General features: G+C 55.7%; 7 protein-coding genes across 7 annotated transcripts; 4 read left to right on the top strand and 3 right to left on the bottom strand.

Moving 5' to 3' along the window:
- Positions 1–45: 45 nt before the first annotated feature.
- N656DRAFT_442045 (uncharacterized protein) lies at positions 46–811 on the bottom strand. Its single transcript, XM_064809669.1, has one exon. It carries the CDS (start codon positions 605–607, stop codon positions 167–169), a length of 441 nt encoding a protein of 146 aa, XP_064665726.1. The 5' UTR covers positions 608–811; the 3' UTR covers positions 46–166.
- N656DRAFT_740342 (uncharacterized protein) lies at positions 487–2,851 on the top strand. The gene is made up of 3 exons (XM_064812795.1): positions 487–781; positions 850–1,382; positions 1,451–2,851. Exons 1-3 carry the CDS (start codon positions 721–723, stop codon positions 2,411–2,413), a joined length of 1,557 nt encoding a protein of 518 aa, XP_064665725.1. The 5' UTR covers positions 487–720; the 3' UTR covers positions 2,414–2,851.
- Positions 2,852–3,478: 627 nt separating this feature from the next.
- Positions 3,479–4,895, top strand: N656DRAFT_784434 (nucleic acid-binding protein). Its single transcript, XM_064816170.1, has 2 exons — positions 3,479–3,957; positions 4,129–4,895. Exons 1-2 carry the CDS (start codon positions 3,814–3,816, stop codon positions 4,546–4,548), a joined length of 564 nt encoding a protein of 187 aa, XP_064665724.1. The 5' UTR covers positions 3,479–3,813; the 3' UTR covers positions 4,549–4,895.
- On the bottom strand, positions 4,827–10,799 carry N656DRAFT_839926 (COG6-domain-containing protein). Its single transcript, XM_064818919.1, has 5 exons — positions 10,190–10,799; positions 8,393–10,121; positions 7,485–7,588; positions 5,289–7,419; positions 4,827–5,212 (listed from the first exon to the last, which is right to left on the bottom strand). Exons 1-5 carry the CDS (start codon positions 10,475–10,477, stop codon positions 4,992–4,994), a joined length of 4,473 nt encoding a protein of 1,490 aa, XP_064665723.1. The 5' UTR covers positions 10,478–10,799; the 3' UTR covers positions 4,827–4,991.
- A 187-nt stretch (positions 10,800–10,986) lies between these two features.
- N656DRAFT_740328 (APG9-domain-containing protein) lies at positions 10,987–14,597 on the top strand. Its single transcript, XM_064812794.1, has 3 exons — positions 10,987–12,035; positions 12,099–12,819; positions 12,881–14,597. Exons 1-3 carry the CDS (start codon positions 11,368–11,370, stop codon positions 14,204–14,206), a joined length of 2,715 nt encoding a protein of 904 aa, XP_064665722.1. The 5' UTR covers positions 10,987–11,367; the 3' UTR covers positions 14,207–14,597.
- A 799-nt stretch (positions 14,598–15,396) lies between these two features.
- N656DRAFT_718594 (mitochondrial carrier) lies at positions 15,397–16,840 on the top strand (the record flags this gene model as incomplete). Its single annotated transcript, XM_064812290.1, has 7 exons — positions 15,397–15,434; positions 15,533–15,615; positions 15,699–15,721; positions 15,831–15,963; positions 16,024–16,173; positions 16,244–16,715; positions 16,798–16,840. 7 exons carry the CDS (start codon positions 15,397–15,399, stop codon positions 16,838–16,840), a joined length of 942 nt encoding a protein of 313 aa, XP_064665721.1.
- A 1,349-nt stretch (positions 16,841–18,189) lies between these two features.
- Positions 18,190–19,791, bottom strand: N656DRAFT_718642 (TPR-like protein; the record flags this gene model as incomplete). Its single annotated transcript, XM_064812295.1, has 2 exons — positions 18,190–18,753; positions 18,811–19,791. 2 exons carry the CDS (start codon positions 19,789–19,791, stop codon positions 18,190–18,192), a joined length of 1,545 nt encoding a protein of 514 aa, XP_064665720.1.
- Between the last annotated feature and the right edge of the window lie 56 nt (positions 19,792–19,847).

The following is a 19,847-nucleotide window of genomic DNA, read 5'->3' as shown; positions in this document are numbered from 1 at the left end:
TAGCGATGCGCCATGTATGAGTATTAGACTTGGGGTGTGGCTGGTGAGGTGTTCAGTCGGCTCTTGATGTGGTGTTGGTCCTGGGCAAAGTACACGTTTATTGATACCCCTTTCTCTGCAGCGCCCAATGATCCATGGATGCTACATTTGGCGTTTATCCGCATGATCATCCCGTTGGGAAAAGCTGGGCTCTTATGCTCCGTGAGTCGCTACAATGTTGAAGTCTGAACGAAAGTGTTTGCAGCAGGCTCGAGCCATTGGATCTATTGACCCCAATGCGTACTAAGGTTACAAATGTCAGGTATGGACAGGGAACAGCTTGTAGATGGTAGAAGAAATCGCTCAAGATATCACTGCCAGACCGAACGACGTCATTGAAGCCTTTGGAACCATGGCCCGTGCATACGAAACGCCAACCAAAGTTCCAAACGGACCGGGAGCAGGGGTCACTCGGCAGACCCAGAGCAAGAAACGGCGGGCAGGTGCCGCTGTCAATCAGCCCGCCCACTGCATCTGCTGCGCAAGGCGGACCACAACCCGCTGGACAGATGCACGAGCTCACCAACCTAATTCGGGCCAACTCGCACCGTCCGCTACCTCCGTACATCCATTCCAGTTGTAACCAAAAGATTACTCTCCTCAGCAGTCATATGTCGAATCGCGTCCCACTATTCGTGATGCCTAGTGTTTCAGTCCCGGCACTGGTGCTGTCCGTCTGAGATGATCATGGCGGACCCCGACGTCGATTGGTCCGCTGGGAACGAGGAACAGTTCTGGGATGGTGAGTTTTGTTCGTCCTTTTCTGGCTTGCCATGAGAGTCAGAATACTAACAAGACACGCCTTTTTAGTTCTGGCCGAAATCCTATCTACGCCCTGCCCAACCCACGAGCTGCTTGACAATGCATTGCGGTCCTGGCTCCAGCTAGTCGCCCGAGCGAGGGACGAGTACCTCGACAGCGAAGATGACATTGCGCGTTGCTCCCAGCAGCTTCTAGACAGCGACATATTTGCCCAAAACAGCGATTATGTGCGGACCCAGATTATCTACAGTCTCCTGCAGGAGGACGAGTTTGCGCCGCTCCACGGCATTGCCAACTTCCTTCTCCTTGACGGCCGTACTGAGGAGTCTACGTTTCGGCGCATGATAGACGAGGGATGCTTCATACGACTGCTTGAATTGATCAAAGGGTGCGGGGGGAGGGATACCCGTCTGCACCGCCTTCTGCTGCAACTACTGTACGAGATGTCCCGGATTGAGCACTTGCGCACTGAGGACTTGTTGCACGTGGATGATGGCTTTGTTATGCACCTCTTCCAGCTCACCGAGGCCCTATCTGATGATGTTAACGACCCATATCACTATCCTGTTATTCGAGTCCTGGTTTGTCCGCCTTGCCCTTCCCCGACCTCACTCCGGTACGGAATTCTCATGGCTAACCATCACTGCAGCTAGTGCTAAACGAACAGTACATGGTTGCATCCACTTCAGCAGCAGTAGACCCTACGTCTCCTTCTGCCCCCATGACGAACAGGGTCATGAAGATTCTCAGCGTTCACGGGCCGTCGTTTCGGACGTTTGGAGAGAACATAATCCTGCTTCTGAACCGAGAAACCGAGACGTCGCAGCAGCTCCTCATTCTCAAGCTCCTGTACCTTCTCTTCACCACATCGGCGACATACGAGTACTTTTATACTAACGACCTGCGAGTCCTCCTGGACGTCATCATCCGCAACCTCTTGGATCTCCCGGCTGAGGCCAACGTCTTGCGGCACACATACCTGAGGGTGCTTGCTCCCTTACTTGCACATACACAGCTCAGCCAACCGCCTCACTACAAGCAAGAACAGATCCTTAGCCTCCTCGACATATTGCGCGGCTCGGGAAATGTACACTTCTTGCCGCCCGAGCCGACGACTTTGCGCCTAGTCGAGCGAGTAGCAAAGACCCCGTGGCTGGTCGAAGAGTCCGAATCCCCCAGCGCGAGCCCCGTGGACAGCCTGTCGCATACCGATGCAGAGACGGGCAGCACCGTGAGTGCCATTGCCAATGTATCCGAGAAGCCGGGGGTCCAAACGCCCAGCCTCAAGTCAGGCACGGGGCTGGAACAGAAGCGCAACCCGGCGGCGCGTGCCGGGGGCAGCCCGCCAAGACCTCCGCCGAGGACCCTAAAAGCTCAAAAGTCACTGCCAGAAGTGCCCAAACACCGTCACGGTGTCCCCGTGGCCCACTCGATGGATTCTAATCAGTCCACGATCACGAATTTAGGCGCCAACGGAACGGGGCAGCCAAAGAGGCTGCCGCCCAAGATCCCGCCTCCTCGAAGGAGAGCCAAGGTAATGGCTACGGTGAGCGGTGATAGCCGGGCTGTGGCCGAGCCGCTCCCGGCAACTGCTGGGTCTGCAGCGGTTTGAGAAAGGCGCGGGAGGTTGCACGGCCGAGGGTTGGCCGTTGTGGTTTGCCTGCTTGCAAAAAGCATAGAAGCCGGGCGCTGGATGGAGGAGGCTGATACCCCCCGGAGTTCGATTATTGTCTGATCTATAGTACTGGTGTCAAACGAGCGGCAGCACAAAGAGTGGCTGGTTGGATCATGGAGCGCTTTGGGTGTCATGAACATTTGATGGATGGCAGCACAGGACATTGGAATGAGCCGTGTACTGGCATGAATGACTATGACGGACTGGGCATGGCGGGGCGTTTCAGCGTCAACTTAGGTACCTTACATTGCCTATGGATGTATATACTTAGGGGAAGAGCCGAATAGTGGTAATCATTGCATGTTTCCTCTGCTGTTTCATTTAGAGCTCGATTCAATATGTCGAACAACCTTATTTGTAGTTCCTCTCAACGTTACATTGTATATTACTATCGTTATGTGACTGCTGTGGTTGTCAACAAAAGAAACTGACCAAGGAAGTGGGTAAAAGTGATGGTGGGACTGTGTGAGGTATATAGGTTAGGTCCAGTGAACAGGTATTCACCAGGAACCACTACACCACAGCGCCGTTGAAAGTGTAGTGGTTCCAGCGCAGGGTTGAGAAAATCCCTGGACGGCCTCTGGTCGACGGGTGGTACAGTCCCAGACTGTTGTCTAGGCTCATACCCTCTTTTTTTAGCCTTTGGGTTCGATTCTTAACTAGACCTTATATTTTTGGTTTCCTTCGTTTCTACTATATTCTTCTCTTCTCTCATTTACTCCATTACCTCCTCTGTTCTTAAGGAAAGAAGTGCACAAAACATGCTCTGCTGTGTTGTGAGCGAGGAGTGGGCTGAAAAGGTATATCGGCAATCACAAAAGCAGCTTAAAGTCAAAGGTTCGACTCTTCGATCAATCACCTTTTTTTCCTCTTCCTTTATGTCTTTCAGGGGACGCGAGTCCTGTCCCGGGGATTCGGAGCCGGGGATCGGAAGGGGAGCGGGCGCGGCCCCACTTTACCCTTCACGGCCCCACACGCCTGTCCTCGCTTGGCGCGTCGCCCGTCTTCAACAGTCACTAAATTTTTGGACGACATTGGATCCTCAACTAAGGTACGGAAACCAGCATCGCGATTTCGGCCACACCACACCACACACGACGTTTAGTCTCGCCCGCAGAAGACGCCTGACGGAGCAAAACTAACGAAACTAACGAAACGATTGACATCAATTCTTGACAGACTCGGTGCACGGAGGGAAACGAACGAGCAGTCACCGCAGTCGCCGTCTGGGGGTGCAGACCCTGACTCGCCCTGACCTGCACCACCTTTTGCCTATCTAGCAGGAAACGAATCTTGTTCGATCACACATAAGAATAAATACAGACATGCACTACACAATGGCGCAACGCGCAGCCGAAGCGGCCACCAAGACATACAAGACCTTTCGAGAGCTCCATGGCGTGGTGATATCGGCCGGGTTGATGGACAGGACAGTCAAGGTGCGGGTCGGCGGGCAGAAGTGGAATAGCTTTGTCAAGAAGGTATGTGCATCTTCAAATCCTCTCTCTTCCTCTCTTGTCTCTACTTTACCTTGCCTAGCTTTACTTCTCCATGCCATTCCTTCCTCCCCTCTCCTCCTCCTTCTTTCCCCGCTTGAAACAAGCTCTTTCCTCTGTTCCCCACGCTAACCACCAATCCGCCCACCACGTCAGTTCTTCAACGACCCGAAAACACACCTAGTCCACGACCCCAACAACTCCCTCCGCCTCGGCGACGTCGTGGCCATCACGCCCGGGTTCCGTGTGTCGCAGCACAAGCGGCACGTGGTCAAGCACATCATTGCGCCCGGGTCCGCGGTGCCTATCGAGGAGAGGCCGCCCATCCCGTCCTGGGAGGAGCTGTGGCGCGAGCGCGAGGTCCGCAAGCAGGCCAAGGACGAGCGCCGCGCGCTGCGGATGGAGGTCCTCCGCGCCGAGGGCAGGGCCAGCAAGATTGACAGGATCATCAAGGAGGCTCGCGCCGAGATTAACGCACGTGCCAAGGTTATTGAGGCTGCTGTTAGGAGGGAGGCGAGGAAGTTTGGACGGGTGGCTGGGGAAGAGGAACTGGAACGGGATCGGGATGGGTTATGAGGAATGTTGATGGGGAGTTGGCTGGGGAGGGGTTTCTATGTGGCGGTGCCATGGTTGGGGGAATTCAACGACGGAGGCCGCTGCGAATCTTTTCCAGTGTAAGATTTGGTGAAGAGGCGGATTGGAACAAAAACAATCCCCTGTACTACCTGTACCTGTAGATAAGGCAGTCCATTTGGCATGCATGGAGATTGGCAATCCTGGGCGTTTAGACACGGCATTCTGTACATTTAGTGCTCTGGGCACATCAAAACTGGGCCACTGCGCCAGCATGAGCGCACTCTATGTGGGTGTGCCGGAGTCAAATACGCAGCAGAAAGGGTCTTGAAGCTATTCGTTGTCTCTCGAGTCTGCTGCTACTCCTCCTATCCTTGGAGGCTTCGCACATTTAACTACCTGAGTTAAGTATGCCGTGACCGCCCGTCCTCAAATACCTATGTTCCTTATCCACCCCGTTCCCCAAACTCCTTGGCCCAGTCCTCATATTCCTTGATCCCCGACTTGCTGACACTGGGCCTAATGGTTGTTAAGCTGGCAATAAAATCTGATAGCTCTATAGGTCGTATCTCATCCATGGTCATGTGTAACAATGCCTCGCCCAGCGAGCGCAGCGGTCCCATCGCCGCGTCTTTTGCCAGCGCCGTGATGTCCGAGCCTGAGAACCCTGTGACGTTGAAATTCAGTCAGTCACTGATTCATACCTCAGCAAAGAGTGAAATACAAGTAAGCGGACGGCATACCATCAGTCAATCCGACAAGGGTGTCAATGTCGGTGTCGGAAAGGGTATGTTTCTGCTGCTTGAGCAGCGTCTTGAGCTGAGCCGCGCGCGTCTCGGCTTCGGGCAGCGGTATGTACTGGCGCCTGACAAACCTCCTCCTGGCCGCCTCATCAATGGCCCAGGGGAGGTTCGTGGCTGCGAGCACAAGAACCCTGTTGGCGTCGCCGCCGCGGTCCTTGTCCTTCTCGCCCGCGGACGGCGACGGCGCCTCTCTGCCGGCCGCGGCGCGCTGGAGATCGCTCCACTGGATGAGGAACTCGGTCTTGATTCGCCGCGTGGCCTCGTGCTCGCCGGTCCCGGAGCGCTGTGACAACAGCGAGTCGATCTCGTCGACGAAGATGATGCTCGGCGAGAGCAGCTTGGCTAGCGCAAACAGCGCGCGCACGAGCTTCTCCGACTCGCCCAGGTACTTGCTGGTCAGGCTGCTGGCCGAGATGGAGAAGAAGGTCGACCGGGACTCGGTGGCGACGGCGCGTGCAAGCATGGTCTTGCCCGTGCCGGGAGGACCAAAGAGAAGCATTCCCCGTGCAGGCTCACGCAGGCCCATGAATAGGTCGGGCCGGAGGAAAGGGTAGACGACCGTCTCGCGCAGCGCGTTCTTGGCCACTTCTAAACCGGCAATGTCGCTCCAGTGGACCTCATCGCCTTCAACTACGATTTCGTTGAGAATCTGCTTGGCAGCGTGCTCGTCGACTCCGGGAGGGAGCTTTTTGAGTATGGCGGCCTTGCGTTTCTTCCATGTGCTGGCCGCATTAGTCTGCTCGTCTTCGGTGGAGCTGTCTACCAGCTGAGCGAGGGAATCCGCTACAAGGGAAGCTTCCCTTTGCCTGACCACTCTTGGCTTATGTCTTGACGGCCTTGCCGGTGTCTCAAACGAAGACGAAGAGTCGGAGCTTAGCGGGGACGAAGGCCGCTCTGTTCGGTTTTCTCTTCTCCTAGCTCTCGCCTCCGCCGCGCCGGTACTTTTACTAGCTGGGTTCGGTGTGATCTTGCTCTTGCTCGTAGAAGGCCTATTACCAGTCGATCTTCTTGATATCGTGATTGAATCGGATGACGTATTCCTCCTTGTAAGTCTACCCTCTCCAGTTTCTGAAGTATCCAAGTCTGCATCTGCAAGATCCTTCGAAGGCCGCGCTTTCGGCGTCTGCGGCGGAGCAGTTTTCTGACGGGACATGCTCTGTCGACGGGGCAACTGTCGTTCGGCTGTCTCCTTCAACGTGAGCGAGCTCAATGCGCTCGAAGCAGCGCTAACAGAAATGGGAGATGGGCGAGAGTAAGAATATACATCGCTATGCCGCAACCCTGATTGATCCGCGCTTGTCCTCCTGTCTGTCTGGCCGGGTGGGCTTCTTGCTCTCGTTGTGGCTAGTCTTCTGGAACTGCTATCCCATTTCTCCAAGCTCCTGCGCGGCTGCTCGGACTGAACTGGCGGGCTCGAAAACGATCGTGGCGATGCCTGATCCGTCGTGTCTCGCTGGCTGAGCGAGCTCCAGGCTAGTATCGCTGCTTTGTTGGCGCCAGGGCGTTCTGCTGTTCTGGGCGGGGGTCGCCACAAAGAAGTCTTGAGTGTCTTTTCTCCCAGCCGACCTGGCCGTAAGGTCGTACGAAACGTGTGTTTCTCCGGGCTAGATGATCTTGACGCCTTCTTCTCTGGCGTGGATAGCGAGGGTGCAGAGGCGACTGGCTTCCGTGAGGGAGAAGTCGACGTCTTGTCGTCCGGCCGCGACGTGGAAGACCTAGCATGTGCGGACGCGCGCCTCTGCATGGCTGGCCGTGACAGCTCGGTGTAGGTAATGGCGGGAATGGTTCCGTTTCCAATCCAGCCCTGTTCCTGCTGTCCTGGCAGCCCGCCCTCTTGAGGCTGCGACTGTACGGACGGCTCGTGCTGCGAGGCTTCTTGGCGTGAGAGGCGGAGGGCTTCGAGGAGATCGATCCGTTCTTTACACTGCACTTCCAGTTGTCGAAGGCTATCAACCAAGGCTTTCTCCGTTTCCGAACGAGAGGTAGGGTCTGAAAGAACCCTGCTGGCACGATGATCGGTTATCTGCTCGAGCGCCTGCTTCCAGCATCGCATAGCCTCGGCTTCGTTGCCCTGAGAGTTTAGTCAATTAGCCGTGTGTTGGGAAAATCAATCAAATCGGCCATCATGTCCCCTACCTGGCTCTCATAATACACGGCAGTCGAGCAGGTCAGGTAGCTCTCGTCATACGTCTTCTGAAGGACCGACAGGGCAGTCGCGGTCCTGAGGCCGAACATGGTTGCTTTCAGAATGTGTGGACATCCCACGACATATCCGTTGTTCTGCTTGGACTGCCGAGCCGCGGGTTGGAACTCGTTGGATGGATGGAGAGTGACAGAAATTGTCCTTCTTTTGGCCGCCGACAGGACTGATCGCTAGTAGTGTTGATGATAGACCTGTCAAGTGGGGTGATAGGCACTCGGTAGGGTACCTGTAATGTACAAGTACCAGGCTACCTATGCTCCCGCCTGGCAGGTGGAACTGAGGTTGAACAGTTTTACAGGGCCTAGCATCTAGTGGTATCTTACATACCATTACGGGAAGATTCCGTACCAATCTTCCGCTAACATAACGTTACCCCCGTAGGGCTGTTCTAGACTTCAGCAATGAATGCGGGGCAGTGACGTCGACGCTTTGTAGCCTCAGTGGAATGCACTGTAGAGGCGGACATTCATACAGTACAATGCCAGTACGTTACTTACGGTAAATACATCCAGCGTCAATAAAACTATACGGAGTACTTCGTACTCTTCTATCTGGGCTACTGTTTATAAGGCGAACTAGCTGCTGTAGTGGTATCTTTCAATGCCCAGGGCCGAGTTCAGATATTCTATGGGATTAGTTCCAATGTGCTGCATACAAGGCACAGCAAAGTTTGAGTTATCTAAGATAGTAGACAGTCAAGGTACACTTCCCCGTGACTCCGTAGTGCATTGAGTACTGTACCTGGGTTATGTGAAGCCCAGTATCCGCCCCTACGACAACAACACGCGGATCTCGCCTGACGTTCTGGGGAACAGGGCCCGGAGACTCTCTGCCTCCTCACCCTGCCGCTGTTCGGCCAACTCGTCGGCCCTCATCAACATCTCTTCGACATGCTCAAAGTCGACGCAGAACCTCTCGGCCGCCTCCTCGGTGATCTCCCGCGCCAGCTTGGAATCCTGCAGGTGCTTCAGCTGCTCTACGGCATCCATCAGTGCCGACGGCAAGAAGTCGTCGAGCGCCTGGCCCGCCTGCGTCAGCGCAGAGGCTTGGACCGCCTCGAGCGACGCCACCTTCTCCACGTCCTCATTGCTCTCTTCGAGTTCCGCGAGCGCCGCTATCAACGCGTCGAGGCCGGACTCGACCCGGAAGAACCGGTACTGGCTCTCGACCAAGCGGGAGCGCTCCTCCTCAATCCGCACATCCAGCAGCGTCACGCGGGTCCGCGTGAAATCGAACCGTGAGAGGCAATTCTTGGCGGCCACGAAGCAGTTGATGAGGAAAACAGAGCTAGAAGGGCGCTTCAGCGTCTTTGCCATGTTGACGGAGCCGGATAGGAACGGGTCGAATGCCTCAGCCAGCACGGGCTCGAACTCAGCTTCGGGGTTGCTCGTCGACGTGAGCGAAGTCTCGTATGTCTTCATGATGGCCGTTAGCTGGTCCAGGGCATCGGTTAGGAATTCTGGCGGGGACAAGTCTGCCGGCGACGCTTGATCAAAGTCACCCTGCAGTGCCGCGACTTGGTCCCGGGCCAGCGAGCGGAACTGCCGCATCGCCTCGGACTCGAGGGCCCCCAGGGTTTCCACGAGGGCAGAACCTGGGTTCAGCAGCCTCGGGAAGGTGCTTTTGTAGAAATTTAGTAGGTTTGCGAGCTTGTAGGCCAGGATCGTGTCCTCGTTGGTTTGAATGACCTGCTCGACTCGCTGCCGCAGAATGCGGGCTGCCCCGGACATGTCGCGGTCAACCAGCGCGTTCAAAGTCTTGACGGCGTCAAAGTCAACCACGTCCTCGCTGTCTTCGGCAACAAGACGCCACACCTCGTTTTCCCGGCCCGCCTGGATGCCTTTGGCGATCTCCTCCCCTTCGCCGATGAACAAGCCCTCCAGCGCCTCCCTCTCCCCAACGGCAGCCGAATGCGCCCAGGCTAGCATGTCCCCGACGTACCTCAGGGGATCGTGTGCCACAAGTTCGATGGGCTTGAGCGAGGGGTCTTGGGCGCCTGAGGCTGAACTTCCTGTCAGGACCGTGTAAAAAGAGTCTGACAGGACATGTTCCCGGGCCTCTGCGAAGATGTCGAGGCAGTTCTGAAACAGGCTCGGGCGCTCGGCCAGCACCCGCAGGGCGCGACGAATAGGCGAGCCAATTTGGGGATTCTCAAGGTTGAGGGTTTTGAACTCCCTCTGAACCCACTTGTAGAGTTTCTGGAAACCCAGATTCAGGTTCTTGGAGACTTGCTCCATGATCTCCAACCCCAGCGTCTGGTTCTCGAAACCGAGAAGAAGCTCGCAGTCCTTGCTAATCCGCTTCGCCTTGGCAAGCGTAGTGAAGAAAAGGTCATCGACGGGCTCCGAGCTCAGCGTCAGCGCGGCTGTTTCGTCTTCAGTAAGCACGAAATTGGCGTTGAAAGCACTGAGCAGGCTCTGTTTCTGCTCAACCTGACGCCGTTGAGTCATGAGATGAGCCGCCTCGCCCAGTGCCAGAGACGTTGAATCGTGGGCCGCCGTGATCTGTCTCTTCATCTCGTTGAAGCTGTCGTTCAGCTTACCAATGGTAGTGCCGATACGTCGCAGTTGCTGGGCTCAATGTTAGCTCATCCAATGAGCACACGAGGGTGAATTTGGTTGGGGAAAGGCATCCTCACCTCGGCAACTTTGGCAAACTCATCGATAATCTCGCCATTGCTCTCGATGACCTCCTTCTGCAGATCCAGGCGAAGTTGGCGGCGAATCGCAGGCGTTTTGAGCACCCCGCGCTCGTCGAGGAGAGAGAGGGCGTCCCTGAAGTCGGTGTCTGCATAAGACGACGAGAGGACAGTTGTGACCTTTGAGGAAAGAGGGGTTGCAGCTTTTCCAGTTGGCGACGTTGTTGCTGTGGGACTCTGGGGCGAAAGCGGCCCCGCGCTGTCCCGTAAGGGCAGCGACGTAGTCATATCTGTCTATTTGCCTTCAGAGCATTTTCTGAGAAAATCGCCGGTCCTGCCCCTTTCCGTTGCGACCCGTGGTGTTTCGGTTGTGCGTTTTACTCTATGAGGCTCACCAAGGGATATTACGGTCCGTCTGTAACTCTTCGAGGTCGAAATACCATCGTGTAGCTTACACAACAATCGTGTCAAGCAATCTGCATCGTAAGACGGTGTCAGATGCTGTGTTAGATGTAGATAGAGCAGTGGAGTACGGATAGGTACCCGAGGGACCCAAGGAGAGCTAATCGATGACAGCGCAAACGGAATGTTCTCAACAAGCATCCTGACGGTCGTCCAGACTCCAGACCGCCTGCCCAAAAAGCACCTGCGGTGGCATTGTAATTCGATACATTACAACGTACCTCCGTCCGTAATACTAGTACCTAATTCACGTAATTACAGCATGGAACGCCAGTCACAGACTCACAGTGTAAGTCAGCTGGACCCAGGACGAAGCTTGAGTCCGTCGGAATGATGCACGGGCAGGCATCCAGTGACTTTCCGGATCGGTGCCTACCCGCTCAACAACTGGCATGCATCTTCAGCACGCACGCGAGCAGTTCCGCCTGCCTGTGGGCAGCACCTTCTGACCGGACTACTTGAGCAAACCAAGACCTGTGACCTATCTCTACCTAGTCGGACCGGTTTCACACGCCATTACTGCTTATTGCCCCTATGATGTCCATTGCCTTCCCAGCATCATTTGGGAAACGCAAGACGCCGTCGTCATCGGCATGCAACGAGTCCGAGTCGTGACTGATCATCTCCGCAAACCGGTTGCTCCTTCGCCGGCCTCGAGAAGCCTTCCAATGACCGCAAACACTCCCGACGAAGCTGCACATTGAAGCCATTCCGTAATGGCGTCGAATATGTTTTCGAGACTCGTGCCCACCGGTCGTGGCCGGTCATTTTACGAAGAACTCAGGGCGCGAGAGGAAGACCCTGAGGATCGAGCCGGCCTGCTAGATGAACAGAACCTTAGTCACGATTTCCAGGACTACGACCTGGACCACACCGAGGGACTCGGCGTCGAAGACAGCCGTACCACGCTGGGTGGAGTGACAAGTCCGCCCTCGCAGGGACGTCGTCCGTCGCGAGGTTGGTTGCACAAAGATTATGCCCACCCTGCATGGGCGACACACGACGATGACGGGGACAACGACGTTCCAGCCTCACTCCTCGTAGAGAATCGTGAAGGCGACGCGGGGGGGACTCCGGGGAGGTCACCGAGGAACAAACGCAGCCGTGCAGCCGCCATCCCGGGACCATCCAAGGCTCGTGCTCAGTGGGAGACCGCCCAGGCTCATCAACGGCTGCACAGCGACGATGCTTTTGAGCCCCCTCGGCGCGGGACCGGCCTGCCACACTCCCTCTTCACCGGTGTAGTGTCGGGTAGCGCCAAGAAGAAGGCGGAATGGAGATGGGCTAATGTCTCGAATCTCGACAACTTCATTAAGGACGTCTACGGCTACTACGCTGGCCACGGCATCTGGTGCATATTGGTAGAGAGGGTCTTGCATCTAGTGTAAGCATTAAGGCTCAAACCATTGTCGGCAGCATTGTGCCAAACTTTACTGACTCGAGACAGGAACGTCGCCTTCCTCACCATCCTCTTGACATTCCTTACTCAGTGCGTGGATTACAGCAAACTGCGGGGAAGCCAGAGGCTGTCTCAGATCCTCGTCCCTCAGTGCACCAGGAACATGTCCGGTTTTTGGAACTTTGGCCTGTGGATATGCGCCTTTTACTTCATTTGGAAGGCGATCCAGTACCTCCTGGATCTCCGTCGACTCTTCCATGTTCACGATTTTTACCTCTACCTGCTCAACATCCCTGATCAGGATATGCAGACAATTACGTGGCAGGAGGTTGTCGCTCGCATCATGGCGCTTAGAGACCAGAATCCCAAGACAGCAACAAGCCTGACGCCGAGGCAACGTGCCTGGCTCGGCAGTCAGTCAAAAGAGAGGCTCGATGCCTCCGACATTGCCAACCGTCTGATGAGGCGAGAAAATTATTTGATTGCTCTCATCAACAAGGATATCTTGGATTTAACGATCCCGGTGCCATTCCTACGGAACTACCAATTCTTGACAGAGACCATGGAGTGGACACTAATGTTCAGCATTCTCGACTTCGTCTTTGACGAAAAGGGTCAAGTCAATAAGGAATTTCTGAGGGCGGATCGCCGAGGCGAACTCAGCCAGAAACTCCGCGCAAGGTTTGTTTTTGCAGCCGTCATGATGCTTATCAGTACCCCATTCGTAGCCGGATACTTTGTTGTTGTTAATTTCCTGAAATACTATCATGTATGGGCCCATCATTTCGTATCTGAAACCAGCGTCATTCCGGTGGCTGACTCTCAAGCAGGAAATCCAGAAGAACCCGTCAGTCTTGTCATCACGCCATTATACACGTCTTGCCGAATGGAAATTCCGCGAGTTCAACGAATTACCGCATCTGTTTCGTAAACGGATAGACATGTCTCGTCCGTTTGCCAGCCACTACATAGATCAATTCCCAAAGGCAAAAACGACAGCGCTTGCTCGAACGGTGGCCTTCATTGCTGGTGCTCTTGCCACCGTCTTGGCGGTCGCCTCAGTCCTCGACCCGGAATCCTTCCTGGGGTTTGAAATTACCCCAGACCGGACAGTTCTCTTTTACACGGCCGTTTTCGGAAGCATCTGGGCCGCCGCCCAGGGCAGCATCCCCTCGGACGAAGCAGTATTCGACCCCGAGTACGCCATGCGAAACGTCATCGAATACACACATTACCAGCCGGATCATTGGCAGGACAGACTCCACAGTTTTGATGTCAAACTCGAGTTTTCACAGCTTTACAAGACCAGGGTCATCATTTTCATTGAGGACATCTTGAGCATCCTGACCACGCCATTTGTCCTATTTTTCAGTCTTCCCAAGTGCAGTGATCAGATCATTGACTTCTTCCGCGAGTTTACCATTCATGTCGATGGACTTGGCTATGTCTGTTCCTTTGCTGAGTTTGATTTCAAGAAGGGCATCGCGAAGAAGAACGTGGACGCCGGAGACGTTCGAGATGACTATTACGCGACCAAGCATGGAAAGATGGAAGCATCATACTACGGCTTCATGGGCCACTATGGCAATTTTGCACTGAACCCGAAGACGGGGGCTGGGTCGCATCTGCCGCCGGGCCTACGGAACCAGTTCCATCCTCCACCGGCTTGGCCAAGTATGAACGAGCCGGCCCTGGCTGCTGACCTGCAAGCTTCGCGGATGGGCCGCAGCGATCTAGCAAGGAGCAGGGCTCCCGCTAAGACACCTCGATACGGCCCTCCGTTACCCCAACCATCGCCCATGGCGTCCATCCTGCTTGATCCACACCATCAACCGCCGAATTTTACCCTGGGCGGGAGGACAACACACCCAGCACGCCATCAGCGGGTCGGATACCAAGGAGAAAGCAACATCATTGAGGAGTCTGGGGAAGACGACGGGCAAATGAGCGACGGCGGGAAGCGGCCAGGTGACGAGGAGGTGTACGGGAGCGGTGGCGCCCTAGACGAGTCAGCATGGCAAACATCGCCAGCAAGGACGATAAGCAGGGAGAACAGCGCAGCCGAAGGCGGCGGAGCACCGGACGCTGGGGTCGTTCACATGGTTTACCAGTTCCAACAGGCGCACCTCAACCGCCGGCCGGGAGGTGTGCGATGATTGACGCTAAGGTAACCACTAAACAACAGACAGCCAGCCGCAGGAACAAACATTGAGTGACACACAGAGAAGGCACCAAGGAAGGACATTTGGCGGCGCTCCCGGCGTTTACACTTCAAGTCATTTGGGCTCGCGTAAGGGTCACACACACAAACGGAAGGCTCGGCACACAGGACGGGAAGCTGGCAGTGTTTTGGGTGTTCAGGAGTTGGCTTATGAGCATTGCTTAGCACAGAGGGCATCAGTTGGGCTGCCGGATTTGGCCGTTGAGGATGGAAAACAATGCAGTAGAGGGGTCATAGGCAACTCACATCTGTCTCGTTCTAACACATGTATGCATAATTCAGACTACGATAGAGACTCCAACTCATTTTTTTTTTTTTTGGGCAAATTACCGTAGTTGCACGCCCACACCCACATGCGATCTGAAAACGTGACAAAAAAGATGTGCCATCTGGTCTGCGCTTGTCCGAGCCGAGCGCCTCGGAGAAAGGCCAGAGCGTTTCGGTGGCCGACTGCGGGGATGTGCGGATCTGATAAGGAGCTGCAAGGTTGCTTTGTCGAAAGCATCTGGACGCTAGGATGGGTATCTCCGAGGTGCGGGCCACTGAGTACAGCGATTTGCTGGGGTGGGTTGCGGGGGGCCTACCTAGCACAGCTTGCCACCTGTAAATTAGCGTTCCTTGTCCAAAGGTGGTGGCACATTTGGCAATTCCCCGACCTCCGGACAACTCTGACGAAAGGCGCTGACCGGCTCCATTTTTTTTTTCTTGGGCTGTAGGTGAGGCGCTGCCGACAGCGGTCGCAGAAATTTCGGAGGACGGTTTGCCAAAAGACAGCTTCACCAACGGCCAACACCGCCAACAGCTCGTAAGCTGCCTTTTGCGCCAGATACTCTGTTGACCACAGAGACACGGCCATCGATCCTGAGGAGACCTTTGGGCGCTCCGTGAAAACTCGCTGCTAATCCCTCTTGCGGACAGCACTGAGCTTGTTTAGTTGTTTCGGTGGTTTACAGTACCGACGAGCTTTCGTCCTGCCTCGCAATTGCGTCACTCAACTTGCTGCCTCTGCTATCGCGACTTGCAGAAGCGTGGCCATACGTTCCCGCAAGCAGACAAGCCCACGAATCTTCCTAGACATTCAACCTGGCTCTCGATTTAGGAGCACCGGGAGCCGTAGCTTCCCCAATGGCTCAGCCAAATGCCGAGCCCGTCGAGGAATACGAGTAGGTTTTCGCTCTGATACTGGCCTCGTTTTCACGGACCGCCAGCGGTTGTTCTAAAGGATGAAGACGGGAAAGGGACGCTGATGACAACGTGGCAGCTATGAATCGCTCCCGCCCAACTTCTCGTTGTTGCAGAACATGGCTGCCGGCGCTTTCGCCGGCATCGCCGAGCACTGCACAAGTAAGTCGCATCCTACCTCCCCCTTCAATTGACTTGATAATCCGCCTTCCCGTCTCCCCCGACAAGATGCTGACCAGGCATAGTGTACCCTATCGACGCTATCAAGGTAAGCTGGCGCTCTCTCGCGGCCCCTTTGCGACATTCAAACTCTGGGACCCCGCAGCCCGGTCGATCGCAAGCAGCGCGGCTGACGAGCTTTTCCCCATGCGCTACAGACACGAATGCAGATAGTCAACCCCACTCCTTCGGCAGTCTACAATGGAGTGATCCAGGGCACCTACCGGATGGCAAGCACCGAGGGCATCCTGAGTTTATGGCGCGGCATGTCCAGCGTCATCGTCGGGGCCGGTGAGTCTTGTGCTAGGATCGCCATAATATTTCCCAGTTGACATTGGAGCTTCATACTAGGCCCTGCGCATGCCGTCTACTTTGCGACGTATGAGGCGGTGAAGCACCTTATGGGCGGGAACCAGGCCGGCGTCCACCATCCACTCGCCGCCGCCACCAGCGGTGCATGCGCGACCATTGCCAGCGATGCCCTGATGAACCCCTTCGATGGTAAGCCACTCTTGCATCCCATAATCCCTCCTCGCGCGCTATTCTCTGACCAACCGTTTTTCGCGCGCAGTCATCAAGCAAAGGATGCAGATCCAAAACTCGGCCAAAATGTACCGCTCCATGTTCGACTGCGCCAAGTATGTGTACAGGAAAGAGGGGCTCGCCGCCTTTTACGTGTCGTACCCGACAACGCTGTCGATGACGGTGCCCTTCACAGCGCTGCAGTTCCTCGCCTATGAATCCATCTCGACATGGATGAATCCGGCCAAGAAGTACGATCCCTTTACGCACTGTCTGGCGGGGGCGGTGGCGGGCGGTTTCGCCGCGGCGCTGACCACGCCCATGGACGTGATCAAGACGATGCTTCAGACGCGGGGTAACGCTGCGGACCCCGAGCTGCGGTCGGTCAACGGCTTTGCTGCTGGGTGCCGGTTATTGTTACAACGAGAGGGCGCGCGTGGCTTCTTCAAGGGTGTGCGGCCCAGGGTGTTGACCACCATGCCGAGCACGGCGATCTGCTGGTCCGCCTATGAGGCGTCTAAGTATGTTGCTCTACGCTTCTTCTCAACCGGACGTCATGAACAGAATTGGGCCAGGTGGCTGACGCTTCCTGAATCTCTACAGGGCTTACTTTATCCACCACAACGATAACTCGTCATCATCATGACGGGAGAGGTCTTAATTCTTGTGATCCAATTAAAGTATGCTGCTCCTTGTTCCTACCTGCTACCTCTTCCTGTCATGCACACACTGACCGGTAGGCAGCTGGGACGGAGAGGATAGATTTCCCATCTACCCTACGACAAACAAAGACACAAACAAACACTACATATTTCATCCCAGATAGAAATGTTCCCTCTTGTGCTCCCCTTATCCTACCTTGGACGAAGCAGATATGGGGAATCAGAGGGAGGAGGCATTTGAAGGGGAATTAGGGCAATGCGGCAAGCTTGAGAGGAAGGAAGTCAGGGCGGGGAGGAGGGGCCAAGGCTGGGCTCTGGTGGCCTAACCTAACCTAGACAAGAAAGACAGACACTCGGATGACGATGTGATGCTGGCTGCATCGCATCTTGTATATAATACCTCTTTTCTCTGTGTTGTTTGCCGCGACCTTGCCCGACCTGCTGTACCTACTTGACACAGGCGGACGGGTGCTATTTGAAGAGACTGGTTGGGACAGGGGGGAGCCGCCTGGCTGCCTACCTACTCGCTTGCAACATCTGGCGTATGGTATATACATGCCATGTCCCTGCCCTGTGTTATAGACAAACTGAATCAGTTATGAACAGGAACCCTGGCTGGGCTGGTTGGTGATGATATTTTGCTTCTCTGCTTGGTCCTTGGGAGTAAAGTAAGCTTGCTCCCAACTGTGAATCGGCATGCAGAAACTTGGGCTTAAGGATCGGATTAGTCCGTATTACCCAGTCGTGTAGTGCTGTGGACGTGCTGTTCCGCCAAGCTGCATTGCATCGCGGGCTGAGATTGGGATAGCGGGCCCAGGCGGGGGAAGGACCGCATAAGGACACGGTTGTTTGGTAGTCAATGCATCCTTAGACGTTGAGTGTTGCTGGACCTTCCTCCGTAGACATAGGCACCCTGGATCACGTATCCTGTTCTTCAGGGATAGACTGCTAGTGTATCAATCCTGAGCCTGAGGTACTCCGTGATACGATGTTCATTGTTGTGATGCACAGGCAAGGCAGCGTACTGAGACACTAGGCGCAGGTTAACCAGCATCTTCCTTCTGCTCTCGACAAAGCTGAAGGCCCACCGCTTCTGACTAACTAACTGGCAATACGCAATTGCTCCTTCCTCGTCAAACCGGAGCTTGAGCGTAACCATGACGATACGGATATGCCGCTTGCATTTCCTGTTTGCTTGCTAACCATGAAACTGCCCTTTCATCACCGAAAAGCCAGGGGCAGTTCTCCCATTCCCATATTGTACTCTACAAACACCGAAACTCCCGCCTCCAATGCAAAGCCCAAAAAGGAACAACGAACCAATGTGGCCTTCTTAAAACGGGAAGCCAGATCCAAACTTGAACTGGAATTGCTGCGGGCCGCCCTGGTGGAACATGAACGGATGGCCATGGCCAAACGGGCTGCCTTGGTGGAACTGGGGCTGCTCGGTCGAGTTGGGGTCGTCGCCGCGGTCGAAGCGGGCGCGCAGCTCCGGGTTGCTGAGCACCTCGTAGGCCTCGTTGATGGCCGCCATCTTCTTCTCGGCCTCCTCCTTGGTGAGCCCCTGCTTGGCCGCCTTGTCCGGGTGGTGGAGCTTGGACAGCTTGCGGTAGGCCGACTTGATCTGGCGCTCGTCGGCGTCGTGCGCCACGCCCAGCACCTTGTAGTAGTCCTTTGTCTTGCTCCGCTTGAGGGCGACCTGGGCCTTTTGGATCAGCGGGTTGACGATGTCCTGCTTGTCCGGATGGGCCTCGGCGGCCTTGCGGAGCGTGTGGGTGCTGGCTTCGAATTCCTCCTTATCCATTTGCACCTTGGCGCGATGGAGCAAGCCGTAGAGTGAGTTCTCGTCCAGCTCGAGAGATTCGTCGCAGTACTCCTGGGCCTTCTTGCTACTGGACTGTTGTGAAGGGTTAGCTACACGGCAGCAGGTATGCGTCTGGCGACACCAACGTACCTCATAGTATGCTTGGCAAGCCATCCCTACTAGCCTTGATACCAAGACATTTCCCGCCGCCTTGGGTATCGTCCCGTCTTCCCTCAGCCTGCTCACCTGCTCCTTCACCTCCTTGATTAAACCGTCGCCCTCTGCCGAGGGCACGAGCTGCCGCACTGCTGTCATATGCTGGTTCTTTTCGAGGGCCTTGGTGACCTTCTGCAGCACCTTATCCACCAATTTCTCCTCCTTGAGAAGACGCTTGCACACCTTCGAGTCGGGGTCCGAGTGCAGACACCTCCGGATGGCGGCCATACCCTCCTGCGTGTCGCCCAACGCGTAGAAAGTAATGGCCGAGATCTTGACATGGGGTGATGTGTCGCCCGGCTTCATCTGCAGGATGTGCTGCAGATCGCCCATGCCCCTCTCAACGGCACCCCGCTCGAAGGCGCACCGTGCACGCAGCTCCCGCAATGACAGCGCCCGGCTAGCGACGAGGATGGCATCGTCGGCCTGCTTCACGCACTCCTCCCAGTTCTCGGCCTTGGCGGCCGCCTCGGCGAGATTGGCCGCGCCGTGCGCCTCCTCGAGGGCGACAATTTCCTCCGTCTTTTTCGCCTTCTTGTAGTGCTCCCTTGCGGCGTCCCACTCGGCAGAGCGGGCCTTTAGCTTTCCCAACTGCACATGGGCACCCTCGAAGCCGGGCTTAATCGAGAGAACCTTTTCGAAGTCATCCGTCGCCTGCGCCGTGCGTCCCAGCGAGAGGTACGTGGTGGCGCGCTTGAAGAGGGACAGGTAGTTGTTCGGGTCCTTGGCAATGGCGGCATCGTAGTAAACGAGCGCGTCACCCGTCTCGCCCTTGGAAAGATGCGCCTGAGCAGACTCGAGGAGTCTAGAGACAGGTGTGTCGGCGGGGATATCAGACGAAGACAGGCCTGCTACAAGCGATGGTGTTGACAGAATGCCGGCGGCGAAGGCCAGCGTTGACAGGCGGACCAGCATGGTGTTGCGGGTACAATTCTAGAATTGGCTGAGGAGAGGTCGGTCGTTGTCAAAAC

This window comes from Canariomyces notabilis, assembly GCF_033297395.1.
Source record: "Canariomyces notabilis strain CBS 508.74 unplaced genomic scaffold N656scaffold_34, whole genome shotgun sequence".
Lineage (NCBI taxonomy): Eukaryota > Fungi > Ascomycota > Sordariomycetes > Sordariales > Chaetomiaceae > Canariomyces > Canariomyces notabilis.
The sequence above is the reverse complement of the archived record's forward strand: the minus strand, read 5'-3'. Positions and strand labels throughout refer to the sequence as shown.